The sequence below is a fragment of the Arvicola amphibius genome, chromosome 1 (genome assembly GCF_903992535.2).
Source record: "Arvicola amphibius chromosome 1, mArvAmp1.2, whole genome shotgun sequence".
In the NCBI taxonomy this organism is placed as follows: domain Eukaryota; kingdom Metazoa; phylum Chordata; class Mammalia; order Rodentia; family Cricetidae; genus Arvicola; species Arvicola amphibius.
In genome coordinates, this window is record NC_052047.1 from 26,882,093 (window position 1) to 26,903,033 (window position 20,941).

Genomic DNA, 20,941 nt, shown 5'->3' on the forward strand with positions numbered 1-20,941 from the left:
AAAGATAAAGTAGATATAAATATTGTAACTGTAATTTTTGCTTGATATCTATTTTGTTATATGTTATTTTACTATGTTAAAGTTAAAACCTTCCTTTTTTATTTAAACAGAAAAGGGGAGGTAATGTAGGATTCCCCTCTGTATGCTGTGAATATGATTAGTTAATTAATAAAGAAAACTGGTTTGGACTGATAGGGTAGAGTAGAGCTAGGCGGGGGAAAAAGTAAACTGAATGCTGGGAGAAAGGAGGTGGAGTCAGAGAGAAGTCATGTAGCCCTGCCAGAGAGAGACACCAGGCAGAACTTTACCTGGTAAGCCACAGCCACGTGGTAATACACAGATTAATAGAAATGGGTTAAATTAATATGTAAGAGCTAGCCAATAAGAAGCTAGAGCTAATGGCCAAGCAGTGATTTAATTAATATAGTTTCTGTGTGGTTATTTTGGGAGTCTGGGCAGCTGGGAAACAAACAAGCAACCTCCTTACTATAATAAACAGATACTTTTTTTTAAAATTAAAAATAGATGTATTTATTTAAGTGTATTTTTTCCTGTATTCATGTCTGTGCATCATGTACATGCCTGGTTCCTTTTATCCAAGTAAATAACTGAGCACTCAGAAGTTCAACTATCTTTTGCTCTGTTAAAAACATACTTCAGTTCGATGTTAAGGAGCTTAAAATACAATCTAAGACTATACTGTAGACCAGTGAGTAACTGACATCAAATCCATACCTTTGTTAGTCCTTCATATTTTCCATAATCTGTACTCTTTAGCCACTCCATCAGCTTGGCATATCGGAGCAAGTCTCTATGAAATGGATGATGATTGGGTAGAGTCAGTTCAGCAGAATGCTGAGCAAGAGTTGAACTCTGGTCATGACCCTAGAGGGAGTAAACAAGTAATTAATATGAAGGAAAGTTCAAGAGAACACCATTACAATAGAAAATTTGAGATAATAACCAAATGTAGTCAAGTAATACCAAGCAAATCAGAAAAATAAAAACCAAGCACTTACTTGTCGACTTTTACCATCGTGTATATTCACGGAATACTACCACCATTAATACGAGCATGCCTGGGTGGCACTATGATAAAGCGTCACTCACTCCATCTTTCTAAAGAGTTGAGAGAGTTGAGTAAAGCTTGCCTCTCTCCATCACTTTACAGTGTACTAAGAAATAAACTTCTTGATACAGACTGTATTAAGAAACACACCAAAGGGAGTCATCTAAAACAAACTGTCCACTTTTCTTAATGAGATTCCTACCAGAAGCTCTATTTTTTTCAACAGATAAAAATGTGTAAGATATGAAATTTTAAAGTTAGTAAGGACTATAGATGGTTATATCTTGGTCTTTCCATGATAATCCCTAATAACAATGTTAATTCCAATTTTTCCATTAAAGTGATGTGCTAGTCAAATGACCACATATGACTATTATAAGCCTTGGCAATTTATGTGAATAAATTAGTAATAAACAGATCATGTGTCTTGACTTTTGCTTTAGAAAAATACAGACTGCTAGATTATTGGCTTACTAACCCTATTTTCTAGAAGAACCCAAGGTTCAGGGTATTAAGTAACTTGCTCAGGTCACATAGGATGAAAGCCATAACTGGAATCTTTGTAACCATGTCTAACTTCTGTCTTCCTTTAAAAACATTCAAACAAAAGCATTTAGCCAGAATCAAAAGCTGCAACTGCTGCGTGGCTGTAAGTGTGTAGAGATGTGTGAGCATCTCTCTATAAATGAAACACCTCAGCCTTTTGTTGGACAATCTAGCTCTTTCTTGCTATTCAGTCAACATCTGTGATGGAGAGGAAAGCCAATGCCAAAAAGATGAGGAAGTTGCAAGACTAGATTGTCCTTGAAATAAAATTTTCCAACAAGCAAGCAAAGACCAACACAAGCCACATTTACTTGAAGTCATCTCCATTCATTTTAGTTGCCTATTCATAGACTATCAGTATTTTATAGAAATCATTAAATTTACAAAAGCTGCTGAATCAAGTAAAGGAGTTGGATGATTAACTTCGTAAAATCACCAAAATGTATATACTACTAGTTGAAATACAATGGTTTGATAAGCACCCTGAGCTAAAAGAATTAAAATTGTTTTAATTTGAAAGATTTGTCACTTCTAATTTACATGCTTTATTATGTATGTCATTGGTCTGTCTCCACCTCTATGGTTTTCAAAGTTAATATACCATTACATTACAGAACAGCTCTACAGAACGGCACATAGAAAACAAAGGTATCCACAGATGCTACACAGGTTCAGCAGTGTCTCCCAGGATCTCTTACCTATTGTGCTGATGGAGAAGAGGGTGTCCTGCTTGACAAATGTTCCAAACACTGTGTTACTGAGCAACGTCACATTTGCTTTCATTGCACAAAACATTCTTCTTCATTAACTTTTCTCAATGATTCAAGACACAAAATGATGTTTTCTACAAATTTATATTTACTCAGTCTATTACACATTAAGTTATATTATTTCAGGTTGAGAAAGCTTTTTTTTATATTTATTTATTATGTATACAACATTCCTTCCATGTATCCCTGCAGGCCAAAAGAGGGCACCAGATCTCACTATAGATGGCTGTGAGCCACCATGTGGTTGCTGGGAAGTGAACTCAGGACTTCTGGAAGAGCAGCCAGTGCTCTTAACCGCTGAGCCATCTCTCCAGCCCTGAGAAAGCTTTTAAATCATTAAAAATCTCTTCTGGAGAGTGGAAGAATTAATCATCAACAATATATGCTGGTAAAATTTATATATATATATATATATATATATATATATATATATATATATATATGAAACATGGTCTCACTATGCAGTCTTGACTAGCCTGGAACTATCTATGTAGATCAGACTGGCCTCAAACTCATAGATACTTGCCTGCCTCTACTTCCCAAGTGCTGGGATTAAAGGTGTGCACCACCACATCCAGCTAGATACTAGAATTTTTAATAAAAGGTAACATGGTGCACCTTACTAGAGCCAAACACTGGTCTAAGTGAAGCAGACACTTTTATTATCCCTGCTATTAAATGAGGCAACTAAATGGGAAGTGGCAGAGGAGCACCATCACACGCTAGTCAAAACCTCCCAGCTCTCCTGTCGCCTTGTCCGGAACAGAAATCTCCATGTTCTTTAGCCCCTTCGCCAGCGTCCTGATGACTAAGCTCAACAGAGACAATCTCTTTCTTTACTTGAGACATCCTTTCCCACCTTTGGCAACACATCACAGGCCGTTGCAATGTTGTTGTTTTTTATATATATATATATCATGCATCACTCACATGTTAACAGTTCATATTAGATTTTCAGAAATGGGAATCAGTCACTTTAAACAAAGCCATTAGTTTACAAGGCAAAGAAGCACACAGAATGAGTAACTGCGTGTTACAGTCAATAGTTAAGGATGCAGAAAGACCACTGTTTGCTGTCTTTTTTTGATGCCATCTACACATGTGGATAACATCACTGTCAAGAGCATTAAAATCATAAACTAAGAAAAACAGGAGTTTCCTATGTGAGTTTCAGTTGACTTCCTTATTGATACTTTGCAGGCCCAGTGAAATGAGTCTGCCCTGATTTCCCCTCCCAGGCTTAGTGAGGTGGTCTTCCTCACAGCACCACCATCACAGCTGCCATTCCCAAGTGTCTGTCTGTCTCTCCCTAGACTTTGAGCTTCTCATAGAATGAGAAGCATTTATTCCAAAGATCCCAATGCAAAGTCTAATATGCACCTCAACCACCAAGCAATTACTAAAAAATCAAGGAGAAGAGAGAAATGGAGAAAGGCAAGCAGAATAAGGTTAAATGCCTTTTTGGCAAAATGGGATATTTTAAAACTATTACAAATATAGTTAATGGGTAGCTTAAATCAGTAAGTTAAGCTGTAAGCATAAAATTCTGCTGCTAACTTTAGCAAACTTTATATATATTTATGAAAAAAAGTCAGAGGTGCCGAGCCAGTTTGGTGTACTCACAGGAACCGAAAGAGAGTAGGGCCTGCTATAGAGCTGAAGGAGGGCCTGAGTAAACTAGTCGGGAATAAAATACAGTAAGACAACTGTTTTAGAATACTGCAAAGAGCAGCCAGTGTTTCCAGAGAGCACGCACCGATTATTAAGATTTCTCCTTATTTTTTCTGTTCAGTATGTCTAATAAAGTAAAAGACAAAAGAACCCCACAAGAACCTAAGTATATTAACTATTAAAATACCTTCTGCTCAAATCCCCATATAAGGTACCCTTGGCATTATTAAAATATTGCTGCCATGTCATTAATTATAAAACCTCTTTCTATTAAAAAAAAGATGCAGGTTTGTAACATGGAGACTGAATCAACCAAAATTCACTGTTGCTCTAGTTTCCTACATGTACACAATGTGTTCAACCACACAGAACCTATGACACATTGAAAATACTATGTCAGATCTGATTCTCACCTCTAAACACTGAAAAATACAAGAGGCTCAACAGCAACACAGACCTGCCACTACATATGTAACTAATGAATGCCGTTATCTATCTGATTCCTAGAGCCAGTTTCAGCTGAAAGGAACTTGATATCTGTATAAAGGGTTACCTGTAGTCCAAAGTACTTCTATGAGGAACTAGGCACAGATTTCAGAATATTACAATCATTGAAATGTATAAAGGAGTATATTATAGCCCCAAATGAACACATTAAAATTTATGAAAATTTAGGTTTAGGGCAACATATAAATGACCTATGGAAACATGTTAGTTCATAGTAAATTAAAATTACCTGTTGAACAAAAACATTGTTGAGATGACTGGCCAGTCTTCGGGCAAAATGCTCCCTCAAGTCACTGAAGCGCTGCTGCTGCTGCTTGACGGCCAGGAGCATGTCGTGGCCTGCATCAGAACAACAGTCCCTCACTGACTCAGCAGGGCCAAGAGTCCCTCCGTGTTTACCGAGAAATGCCATGCCAGTGTGCATGGGGGTCAGAGGACAAGTTTGTGGAGCCCATCCCCAGCCTTACCTTTACGTGAGTTCCAGTGATCCATCTCGGGTCACCAGACTGTGCAGCAAACATCTCTTCTTCGTGGACTACCTAGCACGTGCTGGCCTTCCCTCCATGCTTAGTGAATTTTCTTCCCCCAACTCCCTGAGGCACCGAGAGCCCTGTGCATGTTAGGCAAATAGTCTCCCACTGAGCTGCAGCTCAAATCTATATTATTCTAATGATACCCACACTTAAGTCTTGAAGAATCTAAATCTTTAATGACTTTTTTATTTGCTTTATAAAATTTGAGGAAAAAATAATACAACATACTGTTTCTTCTTTGGTATCATCTGGCAACCACTAGAAATATGAATTTCAGGACTTCAGCTTGACCAACAAATGTGGGTTTATTAAGTCCTCTAGCTGATCTGAATGCACATTCATGTTTTAGAAACATCGCCTAGAAAAACCGTATCCTCTCTGGCATATCTTAACGGTACCTGTGCTTGCTTTTAATAAGAAAGATCTAAAGATCAAGGTAGGGCAGCGAGACGAATCCGCAGGTAAAGGTGCTTGCCACACAAACCAGGCGACCTGAGGTCAATCCCCAGAACACACGTAAAGGTGGAAGAAGAGAAGTGAATCCTCAAAGACGTCCTCTGGCCTCAACATGCTGCACATGCACACACCCTGCACACACCCAGCAATACATACAAGTACATTTTTAAACAGGATTATGGTGAGAGCGCTGCACGGTAGAGCCTGCCTGTACTCTCGGCACTTGGGAAGCAGGGTGATTATGGGCTTGAGACCAGCCTTGGCTATTTTGTGAGATATTAACCCAAAACTGAACAAAATAAAAACTAGACAGTCACATACTAAATTTGTGAAGGTAAAAATATTAGAGTCAATGATGTTCAATTAGAAGGAACTGAAATGAAAATGTTTTTAGTATTAATAGAAATAAATTTGTTGGGGAATCTGTAAAACTAATTTGCACAGCTAGTAAATTAACCCTCAATCACTTAGCCCAAGTTATTTCTACCAAGTCAAAGCATTTCCTTCAAGTTCCAATGCTGGTCTCAGCTCTTGATCAGATCTTATCACAGCTACTGAACACACCTGGTCGAAGAGCGACATTCATGCACTGCAGAAGGGCATCAGCAGCGTTGGTGCAGGCCTCAATGCCTCGGGAAGAAGCAAGATCCCCTTCCTGAAGGGCCTTTATGTGACCTTTGGCCAAGTCCATGTGGTTCTGGAATACATTCAAACACACCACTTGCACATGTAATTGTGGGGAAAATACAGGCAGGGTGCTATTGAGCTCTACCACCCAGTCTGGACTGTCTTTAAATGGTGAGTTTTACACATGATCATGACTTTCTGGGTGTGCTCTGTGGGCAATCTGTGAGATGCTCACCACGAGGAACTCTATCTCGGACAGGAGCTTCACGTTATTCGTGTTGCTGAGATGAATCAGGTGGTTGCTTTCAGAGATCTGGTCCATTTGCTCTTTCACACTTTGGAGCATCTCCTCGTAACTGCTCAGTTTCAGCTCAATCTGATCCACCTCCTTTAGGGCCTCATCCAGCAACTGCATCAGAGTATTCACCTGCTTTTCAGAGGCCATGATTGACTGAATGTTAGCCTACAAAGTGAAAAGAGAATACAAAGGTGCATTTTGTTTAAACGTGCAAAAGAAGCACAAGGTGAAACACTGCCAGGCCCCTGCATTAGTCAGTCAGCTCCCGCTTCCCCTTCCCACAGTGCTTTGTGAGGCTTACTTGTCTCTGTACTAAGGTTTGAGGCTGTGTCTCAGAAACTGTGCAGGGAAATCAGAGGGCTCTGCTCTAAAGCCCTTTAGTGGCAAGCACCAGATCCTTCTTACCACACTGACTCAGCTCGCTTGCTAAATAATTCACTTATTCTAATTTATACTTATTGGTATTTTTTGTTTTACAAACAATGAAAATGTTCTTCTTTGACAATGTTATTCAGAGGCTAGGGAAATTAATCCCTAAGATGGCACCTGGTTGTCTATTTTTCTTCATCTCCCATTGTATATTAAGGACATTCCAAAATCTAAAACCTTAGCCAAATGTCTTCACTGGAAATGGTTTTTATCATGTGTGTGCGTGCATATAAACATCTGCAGGTATATGTGTGAGCGTGAACCCCAAATGGAGGATGTCTTCCTTAATTGCTCTTCCCCTTATTATTGAGACAGGGTCTCTCACCTGAACCCAAAGCTCCCTGAATGTCTATTCAGCTTTCCCCAGGGACCCCCTATCTCTGACTCACAATAGTTGGGACTACAGAAGAGCTACTATGCCCACCAAGTATTTACTTGGGCTCTGGGGATCTGAACTCTGCTCCTCAAGCTTGAGTGCCAAGTGCTTTAGCTACTGAGCTATCTCCTCACTACCTGGCTCTAATTTCTGAACAAAAAGAATAGAGCTTGGTGACAGCTGGCAATAAGCTTACAAATACAACAGCATTCCCCATGTAACAGCTGAAGTGGTAAGGCAGAAAACACAGCACCACCAGCCTTTGCAACCCACCGTGCACCACTGACTCCCAGCACGAGGAATTCTTACCCCGTCGAGCACTTGCAGCTCTCGGGACAACTTCTCCGCAAAGGCTTCAGCATTGGAGATCGCACACTCGCAGCCGTCCATCATTATTTCAATGTCCTGCTCTTCTCTTGCATTTAACTCCTGGTACTCGTCCACGGCTTCTTCATCCCCTCCTGTTACACTCTGATTCTCCCCGCTTGGGACAGATTCTTAAAGAAGGTAAAAACGTAACGAAAGCAAGTCTTCAGAAAACAGGAAGAACTATAACATGGCACTTAAAAGGGATAGCTAGTTAAGACTGATTATAAGCACAGGCCACACTTAGTGGTTGAAGGATAGAAAAGAATGATTCAGAATATATGAAAAAAGTCTCCAACCTTATTTTCATACGGAATCACAATGTTACTGAGGGAGGTCCTAAGAGCATCAGAAAGCATGTGGTCTAGTATGCTCTGACCTACAAGTGTTAAAATGGGCTTTAGTCACAATCTCTCAAAACGTAATTCCACTAAGATGGACAGCATGAAGAAGGAACCCGGTTCCTGCTCCCCACCAGAGACGGCTCTGCTCTAACAAAACAGTGGCGATGAACTGTGATCATGATGAATCGTGAAAGAACAGTTCCTTCCTTTCTTTCTGGGTAGCATTTCCCCTTGTTTTTGCTATTTTCATCTCTCTCTCTCTCTCTCTCTCTCTCTCTCTCTCTCTCTCTCTCTCTCTCTCTCTCTCTCTCTCTCTCTCTCTCTCTGTGTGTGTGTGTGTGTGTGTGTGTCTCTGTCTCTCTCTCTCACACACACCTTTCAAATAACTTTTCATTGAAGTGAGAGGCATGTGTGTTATCCACAAGAAATGGCAAATATTGAAAATACTGACTGCATTTTCTATTTCTTGTTATTGTTTAAAAACTTCGCATGCCTAGATAGAGACAGACCACAGAAATTTCCTTACTAATTCTAGTGAGGGAACACAAAGTGGTGGACCTGAAGTTAGAACACTGCACAGTTTCCATGCTTCCAAACAAGTACCGAGAGGTCAAATCTGAAGTGCTTTCTAGATCAATACCTAGATTCACTTTGGAGAAAGGAACACACTGAATGTGTGAGCATCTTGTACAAAGTTTGATAGAGGTAAAATAAACAATCACTGTTAGCCCTAACTATAGCTTTACAGAAAGCCACTGATTTTCCAGCCTGATTGAGACAGGAATTAAATCACAACGTCTGGATGCTATTAGTGTTTGTATTTTACATGAAAATGAATACTTTCATTCAGCATGGCTGGAAATCTTTATTTGTCTCAGAACAAAAACACACTAATTCCAAGTGAGATAAGTATTGATTCTGAAGAAGACAGTATGTTATGCGGATTTAGTTATTTAAGGGGGGGGTGTTAAAATTTCTGGTACATGCAATTTACAGATTACAGTACAGAAATGTTTCTAGAGAGGCATTGCCATGTTCCTTGTCTTTTCAATGAGGACATTTACTTCACTGTGCAAACGCAGATCTATCAGCTGTGACTCCATATTAAGCACTAGAGGGCAGAGACTCCCTAAATCACCCAGCACAGTGCCTCACACTAACATGAAAAATAAACAAAGCTACTCTAGCAGCATTTCCTCCTCCTGAGTCAGTTCTTTGGAAGCTAATAAGGAATAGTACTATTACTTTTATTACTCTGCGGATTTTGTAATAAATTTATCCTTGTACACACTCCACAAAATATGCAACCATTAGCATACAACAGAGGCAAGTAATACACACACGGAATAGAGTAAGAACAGGTGTTACGCACCTTCTGTAACTTTAGGCAGTTCTGGAGAGTAAAAGGTACGAGAGAAGCAGAGGAAAGTAAGCAAAGAATATTAGCTGGGTAGAAAAGTATACAGATTTAAAACTTTTAACTACTACCCATATCTCATGTGATTTCACACTCAACGGGTTCTCAGGGCAGCATCAAAATCAACCACAGTGGACAGATCCTAAGAAGCTTAACCTCTTGCTTGTTTGTCTTACTCACTAAGTGTCTCTCTGTATTCCTCTCAGTCTTTGACAAACAGTTCTGACTAGTCCTTGAAGAAAACTGGGAAACGAAATCATTTCCTGGGCAGTGTTTTTAGGTCAGCTGTGACTCATGCATTTAGTGTTGTTATTTTCACTCCAGGCCCAAAGCTGTGCCAGGACACTCCCTCAGCAAGGATTAGTCACAAAATACTGCTTTGAAGAATAAGACTGAGGCAAGAAACAAACACAGGAGACAGCAGTGCAAGCAGACATTCAAAGGTCAAGTGGGAGATTATTTAAAAACCTAGATGCAAGTCAAAGAACGAAAAAGAAAAGACAAAAAAAAAAGAACTTCCCTCTTTGTCTCGAAAACCCCAACGTTCAATTATCATTTATTAAAAACTACAAAAGTTGCTGCCGCTGCTGCATGAACAGTTACAACAGTATCAACTTACTTGGACGGTTATTTAGCTCCTCAAGTGAGGTGGTAATGAACCTACCCACCCCCGTCCCTGCAACATTATCCAAAGCCTGGAGACATTTACTAATAAAATATATCAGTTTAATATATATATATTAGGAATAAATAACATCTAGAAACATATATTTGAAAACAGAATGACAAGCTTTTCAATGAATGACTGAATCATCAGAATATTCTTGCCTCAATTGGTAAAACAAACAAAACAAAACTCCTAAAAGATTCAAAGCAAATGAATCTGTAATTGAAGGCAATAGATATTATATAATTCTAGGGAGTCAGACCCTGGTGACATGGCAGTCCCTTGACGCTCCTAACCTAGGCCAGTGTCTCAGTGGCTTCTTAGGATCTGACAGACAGGAGTATTTGCCAGTTCTAAGCACCACAGCTTGAGAGTAAAGTTGATGGGAAAGAAAAATCTACTTGAAAGGAGAAAGGTCCACAGGCAAATAAAAACAGATCTAAATAAAACAAAAGAAGCAAGTGGCTAGATAAATGGCTTGCTTCAAACTATTTCTTAAATTACTGAGTACTGGGCCAGAGAGTGGCTTGGCAGTTTTGGATGCTTGCCTGGTGACCCGAATTCAAACCCTGGAAGCCATATACAGATGGAAGGGAGAACTCTACAACACCGTCCTCTGCCCTCCACACAGGTGTCACGGGATAACATGTTCTCCTTCCAACAGATACATGAATAAAGCTTTCATGAGGATATGATGGCTCACTAGGAAGGTGAGACAAGAGGACTGCCATGAGTTCAAAGACAACCTGGAATCCACTACACAGTGAATTCCAAGCTAGCCTGGGCTTCACAACAGGATTCTGTCTCAAAACAATAAAACAGCAGTTTTCATTGAGATAAAGAATACTGTACAAACTGCATCTAAGGGGAATTAAGAACCATTTCCATACAAGGCTTACACCTTTAGGAAAGAAACTTGCAAAGAATGAAATCTCACTGCACATTTTAATACTTCAGAGCAGAGGTTGTCCTGAGACACAGAACAGTCCACAGGAACATTTGCAAAGGCAGAGGAATGACAAATACCCTCATCGACCTCTTGTCTAAGGATTCTGTGTTGTTAAGATGAAAGGAAGTTTGTTGAACATTTGTTACACACCTGTAATATTTATAATAACCATAGGTAGATACTATCATCATCTCTATTTTAATAGAGAATTTAAACTGGGGCAGTGTAATGCCAGAACTGTGTTAGTTATTACATCTACTGCTAGCCATGAACGTACTGCTGTGGGGGCATTTACCCCACAGCTGTTTAAAATAAGAAAGGGCAGGAACCTTAATAAACAAAAGTCTGGAGTAAGTATTTAGTAATATAGTAAATGTTTGGACTGAATTCATTGTATGAAAAAAATGTTATGAAACATACATGTAAGTTTTGCTATTTAAAGAAAATTAAGTATTTAGTGAAAAAAGTCTAAAAGAATATATACCAAAATTTTAACGGTAGTTATCTCCAAGGAATATATTTATAAGTGAATACTTTTTAAGTATTGAGACTGAATCCAGTGTCCTGGCACATGCTACCAATGAGCTGTATTTCTAGCCATCAGTATTTATTTTCATAAATAAAAATTATAAATTAGGGTCTCACTAAGCTGCCCAATAGCCTCACTCTGGAGTTGAGGCAGGTCTTGAATCTGTAATCCTGCTGCCTTAACCTCCCAAGAAGCTGGGATTACTGGGCTGTGTCACCAAGCCCAGGCTTATGAGTGATTTTGCTTTTTAAATTTAATATATCAATATCCTATAATTGCACACACGTCTTCAATAAGACATTTTTAATGACATATTATGAAGTAAATTCAGTATCCTAATTCCTTGAATAATACCAAATTATACATTCATTTAAGAATATACTTGACCATGCATAAATATTTTACCTTCCAAAAGCTGTGAGCTAACATTGACAAAATCAATTTTTTTGCGGAGATAGCGCTGATTCAGTTTCCAAATGCACGAGATGAATGCGTTCTTTTCAGCAGTGCTGCTGGCAACCCACTTATAGATTTTTTCAAAATGTAAATCAAATTCAGGATTTTCCTAGAACAAAAAAATGTAGAAATATATTGATTTTGATCAATTAGTAATTTTCATTGTTAATATAAAATCTACTTAAAAATTAAGAATGGAAGCTGTTCTTGGGGGGAAAAAAGACCAACTAAAAATATTGTTTACATGGCTGGGGATGTAGCTGAGTGGCAGAACTCTTGTCTCACAGATCCAATAGCCTGGCTTCAATTACTACTACTACTACTTCTACTACCACACTACTACTACTACTACTACTACTACTACTACTACACACACCCCCCCCAACTGAATGATCTGAAGTGCTTAGGCAATATAATATATAGCAAGAACTGGACAAGCAACAACATCTCACAGTGGACTTTCTCCCTGTGCCCATAGAGTCTAGGGGTGAAAGGAGAGGATACACACTTAGTGACATTGTGCTCAGCGTCCCTGTAGTAACATGACAATCGTGTATAGCTAAAGCTGGCTCTCATTTCTTCTTTTTAAGCTGCTTATAAAGTTTTAGTTACATAATTTCTTCGACATTATTATTTATAGTTGTGGTTTGATACTAACTCCCTATTAAAGAACATAACTAATTAAGACATAAGGAAAAAATTAATCTAAGCCCTCATGTACTTTCTAAGAACAAGAGGAGAAACAAGAGCTGCACTTGCTGTTTTCTGTTTTGAAAATGCAGAATTATCATAAGCATCTTAAAAGGCAGAAATGCCGGTGAACCCTAAAGTTGTCTTAAGAAACTGAGGCAATGTGAATCAAATTATGACCCCTATAAGTCTGTTAGGTCAGAGCTTCATCTGCTTCTCGGTCACTGTGATAAGACAATGAGCAGCTTGGGGAGGAAAGGGTTTATTTACTTACACTTCCAGGTAACTGTCCATCATGAAGAACAGTCAGGGCAGGCACCATGAGGAAAAGCTACTTACCAGTCTGCTCCCAGGGTCACATTTAGCTACCTTTATTATACCTCCAAGGAACCTGCCCAGGGATAGATTCACCCAGTGGGATGGGCCCTACCACATCAATCAACACTCAAGAAAATGCCACAGATATGCCTACAGGCCAATCTGTTGGAGGCATTTCCTCAGCTGAAGTTCCTCCCTTCCAGGTGACTTGAGTTTGTGTCAGGTTGAGAATAACTACCAGTACAACCATTATATAGCAATATTTCTTTCTTGTCTATAGGACTCCTCGACCCTTATGTGGAAATGAAAACATATGAATGTATGCTATTGCTCACTTCCAAAAGAATTAAAACATAGACTCAAATGCACTACAGTATAGGACAGTAACATGCTCCAACATATTAATATTCCAAAGGGCATATAGATAATTTGACTCATCACAGCATTATTTAGGGGTAACAAAATGTCAATAGACCTTCAAGACAAGAGAAGTTAGGTATAACAGATATTTTGAAGAGGGGGTATTTTAAGGAACAGGTCATAACTTTTAGCATGATAACCATGTAACATTAGGATAAAGTTAGTAATCAGTCAACTTGCATACAGAGCTTAAGCATCCAAAAAACTGAAAACCTAGTCTGGTGAGACAGCTCAGCCGGTAAAGGCTGCCGAGCCTAACAACCTGCATTCTATCCTCGGACTCCACACGATGGGAGGAGAGAACAGACTCTCATAGATTGTCCTCTGACCTCCACGTGCATGCTATGACACATGTGCACCCCCAACACACACACACAAATAAGCTAATATTATTTGAAAACTTGTACTTATGATTAAAAGTAATTACTACTTATATCTAAGAGTGTTGACAACTAACATGAACTTGATGGGGAATGATCACTTCCCTGGGAATACTTCCCATAGCGCCAATAAGGATGCTGAGTGCTCTAGTGGCAGCATCTGCACAAACCAATGTATGATCTTAAATGGCTACTGCCATGCTAAGTATAAAAGTTTCATATTTATTTCCATATATAGTAAACACACACCAAGATGTCTACATAAAGTGAAGTGAAGCAACAATAAACCCATCAAGCAAGTCGGCATAGAGGAGTCTGTCTGGGCAAGAACTGGGCAGTGTGAAAAACTGCACAGGAACAGTCACGAAGGGGAGAGCAGCCGGAGAGGAAGGCCAAGTAGGAGGTGTCCTTCTGAAATGCTGCCAAGGCATTTCTTCTTACCTTTCCAAAAGGGTTCCTCTTCTTGCCCCACCCCACCCCCAGATCAGAAAGTATCTACTGAAACTTACAGAACAAAACTACGTTTCTTTCTAAATATTCTTCCCTCTCCTCCCCAACACTTCTCAAACCACTTTCCACATTTTCCTAAAACCCAGATACTTCTTAGAAATAAAGCAAAAGTCTAGTTTGCTAAAATACTAAAGAAGAGGTCTTACTCTCTTCTTCCCCTCCCCTCTGTGTGTATGGGTGTCATTTAGGAGGAATCTGACACACATTGGCAAGGATCTCCTGAAATTACTTTTGCTTTGCATTTCTTTGCATATAGTTAAATTACTGCTCAGTTTATTCAGCTCTTTAGTACCTAGATTTATGCTACAGTAAGAATAAAGCCAGAGTTTCAGCCAGGCACAGTGGTGCATGTCTGTCATCCCAGTATTTGGGAGACAAAGGCACAAGGAGCAGGAGTTTGGATGGCCTGAGGTACCAAAGTAGCTGGCCAAAGGGCCAGCATGGGTTGCAGAGACCCTGTCTCGAAGTAATAAACAAAATCCTGAAGTTTTATCTTACCAGGTCAATTTACAAATGTCTACACCATTTTCTCCTTTGTAACTTTTTTCTTTTTCTTTCTCTTTTTTCAAGAGAAGGGTTTCTCTGTAGCTTTAGTCTGTCGTGGAACTAGCTCTTGTAGATCACATGGCCTTGAATTCACAGAGATCTGTCTGCCTCTGCCTTCCAAGTGCTGGTATTAAAACTGTGCACTACTACTACCCGTCCCTTTGTACCTTTTTAATAAATAGATGTGAGTTTTGGGGTTACAGCAGGGGGCTGACAGTTACATCAGGGCAAGCCTTGGTCTAAGTGGCATCAGCAGCACGGTGGGTGTGCTGCCGTGTTCCGCTGTGCTCTGGAGGCACCTCTGGGCTGCAGACAGACAGGGTCTGGCCAGGAGGGGAGGTGCAGGAAGTATCTGCATCTAAGAACCAAGAGGAAGGGAGCTCCACTAAATTTCACAGGGTACGACTGAGAACAGTCTTGACCTGCCAAGAATACAGATGGCCCTTTTATGTGACTACTGAAGTATTCTATGTGCATGAAGTTTGAGCACACTCAAAAATGGTATAAAATTTATATCCTTAAAATTTTATTTAATCACCTCAAAATAGTGTATGCAACCCCTTATGACTTCCTTTAATTGAACCACAAATGTCAAATGTCCAGATCGGCTGCCTCAGGTGGGGAGTTTTCATTCCACTCAGGAGAACTAAAGAAGGCAGGTTCCCTTTATGTATATCATACATGCTCTGAACCAAATCTTACCAAAACAATGAATAGTTTTTAGAAAGTTAACTTACACAACATATACTTTACAGAATTTCTACTAAGCATATTTAATTTAAATAAAGAAACACACAGTATTAAGGCTATTTTGTCCTAGCTTATGTAGCTTGAACACAACTCTAATTAGAGTTTTAGCAAAGTAAAAGCGAACCACACATATGTACACATGTAGCTATTTTAAGTAGTCCGACACTGGGGTGAAGAGGGGAGATTAGTGTATTTTAGACCAAAAGATGGCAGGCCCTATAGCCACAGAACAAGCTTAGAGTATCTCTTCCGAACACCAGTCCAGGGACGACAGAAAACGTACTTTGATGGCATCTTTGGCGTCTACCACAGCCAAGTCGCGAAGGGCCCAAGCAATCTGCCTTTTGTAGAAATCGCCCTTGTCAGACTTCTTGACTTTGACCACCTTCACCTGCACAGGGCGCTCAGTTGTCACTGTTGAACAAAACACGCACGAGTTAGCAACTTCAGTCATCTCTCTTTCTTCACTCACTGTGAATGTGACTTTCAGTTGCCTCAAATAACTGCATAAAATAAGTGCAATAGTCTGTAATAAGTCAACTGAGGAATTTGTAGAATCCTAAAGGAAGCATCTACATCAGACTATAAGGTAGAAGGCAGACAGAGGCCTTGAGGCTCCAGACCTGTTTTAAAGGGTGTAGGAGGGAAATCTAGTGATTGACATGTATGAATGCAGAGGCCAGAAAGAGACTAACGCCATCACAAAGAGCAGCAGTAAGTAATCAATACAGGCAGCACAGAGTGCAAGGTGGACGGAACTGAAGTCACCACAAAGACGGGTGCTCAGCTCCTCAACGGGTCCATCTGGGGCAGTGAGGGCTGCAACGAGAGAAAAAGCATGCTCTAATTTCTAGTTTCAAAAATGATTCTGACAACAGAATAGAGTTTGGATTTGGAATGAACTCTGATACATTTGAAAAGTAAATGGTTTTCCAAACAACAACAATGAACAAAGAAAACCCCAAATACTCTTAAAAAGCTTATATACCAAAATGGACTAAAGCAATGGTTCTCACCTGGGGGTTGAATGACCCTTTCACAGGGGCTGCATATCAGATATTTACATTATGATTCATAACAGTAGCAAAAATAGTTATTTTATTTTAAGCAATAAGATATTTACATTATGATTCATAACAGTAGCAAAAGTACAGTTAGGAAGTAGCTATGAAATAATTTTATGGGTAATATAAATTAAAGGGTTGCAGCATCGGGAAGGTTGGGAACCACAAACATACCTACTAAACTACACTTGCTAAACAAAAAATCTGCCATTACCCACACTCCCCCAAACAAATCCAGCAGTTCTACCTGCTTCTCCTGCCAAGTTTTAAGGAAAAAAAATAACTTCAAATACAACTATTCTAGTGAGAAAACAAGGCATGTGCCCTGATTTATTTAATAACTGTGGTAAAAACGTCAAAGGAAGCAAGAGGAAAATTGCATATAGATAATGAACATGGATGCAAAATCTTAAAAACAAACAGTACGCTGCCAAACGGTGTGACAAAGGACACCATCGTTTTCTTTCATCAGACCTCACACTATCACTGGTGACAGTACACAGAGCTAAGGAAGAATTCCTCATGACAAATATGACCACGTGAAGACTTTTAGAGAAAACAGTAAAGCTTACCATGTTCATGAACATAAACATATTGCTAAAAAAACCGCAAGTTTCCTACAGTTTAAACAATAGGTCAAAACCAATTCCAATCAAAAACCCAACAAGATTTGGAGCTTAAGAACTTGATTCTAGGTGCATGTATGGGTGGGACAACATCTCCTGCAGACTGAAATAAACTAGAATAATTCACACACACACACACACACACACACACACACACACACACACACGGAAGCTGATTCTAAAATTAAAGTGAAAGAGTAAAGAACAAAATAAAACAAAAATAAGATATGAGAAAATCCTGAAATACCAACATGTACTCTCATGAACATAGACAGACAGACACATACAAATACAACACACTCTCTAGACATGAGTGAATCAAAACCTTTACAAAATAATGCAGCAGGATCCATAAAGCATCAGACTAATTTTATTTAATAACAATTATAAATCTCATTAAGAGGAAGCATAAAAATGCAAAGAGAAGCCACAACCAGAAAGTGTACAACCATATAACCGAAATTCCTATGCAAGTAATAGATTGTACAACATCTATCCAGATAATAATAATAATTAAAAAACTGTTCAAAACCATATAAGGACAACCAATCCAATAGGAAAACGAGCAAAGGACATATGTGGTAAATTTCACAGGTAAAGTAAATGGCTATAAATTCATGAGAAGATATTCAACCGCATCATTAATTAGGAGAGTGCATTTTGAAACCACAAAGAGATACTATGTCCCTCCTGCCATCCTGGCAACAATTAGTCTGTCTAACAATTAGAAACAACTGTTGATTAAGGCTTAAGGCGTAGAGAACACAAGAGAACCACACTGCTACGGTAGTGAAAAGTAGAATCCCTTCTTAAAATAATTCATAGTAGAGCAGATTCCACATCTAAGTATCTGCTTTAAAATAATTTTGGCGTGTACAGCAGAAGACAAGCACGAACACATTCACAGATGAGCTGTCGAAACACAAAGCCTAGAAAGAAACCTACTGTGCACCCGATAGAACTGGTATGGCAACAATAGGACGCATCCAGTGGGATATGCCACTGCAGTGACTATGAAGGGATCAGAGCCTTGTGAAAGAACAAAAACCAAACTTATGGCCGGCCAGCTGTGGTAGCCGGCTGCTGAGACAGGTGGATCTCTGGAGCTCCAGGCCAGTCCGGTCTATGCAGCAAGTTCTAGGCTAGCCAGCGTAACAAGCCCACCTCAGAAAGTAAAGCAATAAAAAACTCCAAAACAAGATTCCCATGAACAAACTATTGAATGGGAGGGGTCACAAAGAATTATAATTCAATTCATTAAAAGTTTAAAGACAAGCAAAACTAAATACTCTACAGTTTGAAATTATACACGGGGAACGTGATGAGAGTCAGGAGAGCAGACACCTGTCACTGGAACGCAGAACGGGGTGAAGAAGGCATGTCAGGGATAACGGAGCTGTCATCTCATTCTCCCTACTAGTCATCTACCTTAGATACAAGCTATACAATTTTCCTTACATCCACTCACTATTCAATAAAAACAATGAAAAATTAATTGGTCATTCCAATCATTTTCACCAGCCATAGAAACAATGAAAACATTTTTTAAAGGAAGGAATGGCCCTCAGGACTGAAGGAGTACCAAGCACACAACTGTGCTCACTAGCTGCCCACCTGTGGCACACAGAAAACAGTTCTTTTTCTTCTTGCCCGCTTTGCAGACATTCACGATGCTCAGCAGGCGCTCGTCGCTCGGTGTGAAGATGTCTCTCTGTAACGCGTGCTTGATGGCTGTCATATTTCCTCAGCTGAAAAACATGTAGGATCACGAGCACTGAGCTCATCATCAAAATACCCTCACAAATGGCTCCGTCTATGACTCAAATAATAAATGATTCATTAATAAATACTATAAATATGTAGTAAGTTAATATATGTACATCATAAAAGCTTGAGGCTACAAGTTTGGAAATGAAATCAGGAAAACCAGTACCAGTATTGTCAAAGTCAAAAAATCTTTCCAAGACAATTAATAATGGCCAATGCTCACCATACTAAAGACTCAGGGCATGGTAACCGGTAAAACAGGAGAAGGTTGGTCGTAACTCATACTAGAATTAGACATAATTCAACAAATATTGTTATTTGTTAAGTGCCAGGCAGCACTCTGGGGTATAGTGGAGAATCTGACATGTCACGACAGACATAAATGGGATGAAGTAACTACGTGACAGCCGTCTTAGGAGCTAGTAATGAACTTTGCAGTGTTTACAGAACGTTTCAGCTTGCCAGCAAGTAAATTAACAGTGGCCTATACAGCTATTTCCCCAAGTCTAAAACACATGCCCAGACCGCAGGTTCTCTTTAGACCTTTGTTTTCTAAAATCCCAAGCCTGCATGGTACAGAGGCGGCTATCACTGTTCATCGTGGGGCTCAGCTGGGTCATCATTACACTATGTGTCTGCAATGCATTCGTGGGTCGGGCCATCTACTGCAGAGACATCTCAACAGGGAGTGCTGTCACCCTGAAGAGAGCCCGGTCTCTCTCTCCACTGTTCCGCCCATTCGGGACAGATTTTATTTTTTGCCAAACTAGCGTGGTCTGGGAGAGAAGGACGTGACATGGCTTCCATAGGCCCAAATCAACATGTCCTTATAAATCTCTTAAATGCACTGCCCGGTCTCTGTGCAGTTTCCTCTTGGGCAAGCGGGGAGGACGCAGCCCCGGAGCGGAGCTGGGTGGGCCGGGTCACCAGGGAGCGAGGACCGAACGGCGCCTCCAATGAGGCCACCACCTCCAGGACCGCGGGTCTCCGGCGAGAAGCTTACCGCCAGGCCGCCCCGCGGAAGCGGATGCTCGGAGACCGACACCGGACGGGCACCGGCAGCCGTAGCCGCTGTGAAGCGCTTCTAATTGAGCAGGGATGAGGAGCGACCAGAACCCGCCACTTCCCGTATCCGGTCACGTGACTGCGCCGCACAGGAAGTTGGCCCGTAGTGACGGAAGTGGAGTTGTGGAGGAAAAGGTACCAGCCAATGGACGTGGAAGAGGCGGGACAAGGCGGGGGCGGGGCCGTGCTTTGGGCGTTGAAGGGCAGGGGTGGCGACTGTAGTCGCCTGGGACAGTAGTTCTCGATTTGTGACTGTCCAAACGATCGGTTCGGAGGGTCCCATGTCAGCTATTCTGCACATCAGATATTTACATTATGATTCGTAACAGAAGCAAAATTATAGTTATGAAGGAACAACAAAAATAATGTTATGGCTGAGGCGGGGGAGGGAGGTTCTCCACAACGTAAGGAACTGTATTAAAGGGTCGCAGCACTAGGAAGGTTCAGAGCCGCTGGAACAGAGCAATTGGAGAAGCTGATATGGTGGTATTTCCTTTTCCTTGGTACTTGTGTCAATTCATTCGAGAGCTCATTAAATATTTTCTCCTTGGCGTTTGTTAAACCCTGTTAACTCTCGAATCTTGGGATCAGAGTTTGGGAGTGAGCACTTCTGTGACTAAAGTCGGAATCTATGAAAGTGGAACCTAAACATCATTAATACCCTTCATTTCTTCTGGTGTAGGACCATGGCACTTATGAACTTGATGTCCTAAGAGAATTATGCAGACCTACTTCTTGGGCGCTTTTTGGAAATTGTATCCTCCCCAGCTCACATACGATATTGAACCAGAATCT

At 40.2% G+C, this 20,941-nt stretch overlaps 1 protein-coding gene across 2 annotated transcripts in view; it reads right to left on the reverse strand.

Annotated features, from left to right (window-relative positions):
- Exoc1 (exocyst complex component 1) overlaps positions 1-20,218 on the reverse strand; it is a 42,266-nt gene extending 22,048 nt beyond the window's left edge. For both annotated transcript variants that reach the window (XM_038328019.2, XM_038328011.1), the window contains exons 1-9: positions 20,085-20,218; positions 18,929-19,062; positions 15,908-16,038; positions 11,960-12,119; positions 7,592-7,779; positions 6,415-6,642; positions 6,117-6,249; positions 4,793-4,902; positions 736-885 (exon numbers count right to left, since the gene is read on the reverse strand). In XM_038328019.2, the coding sequence (XP_038183947.1) occupies positions 736-885; positions 4,793-4,902; positions 6,117-6,249; positions 6,415-6,642; positions 7,592-7,779; positions 11,960-12,119; positions 15,908-16,038; positions 18,929-19,052 (1,224 nt within the window). In that variant the 5' untranslated portion in view covers positions 19,053-19,062; positions 20,085-20,218. The remainder of the gene's footprint in view (positions 1-735; positions 886-4,792; positions 4,903-6,116; positions 6,250-6,414; positions 6,643-7,591; positions 7,780-11,959; positions 12,120-15,907; positions 16,039-18,928; positions 19,063-20,084) is intronic.
- Between the last annotated feature and the right edge of the window lie 723 nt (positions 20,219-20,941).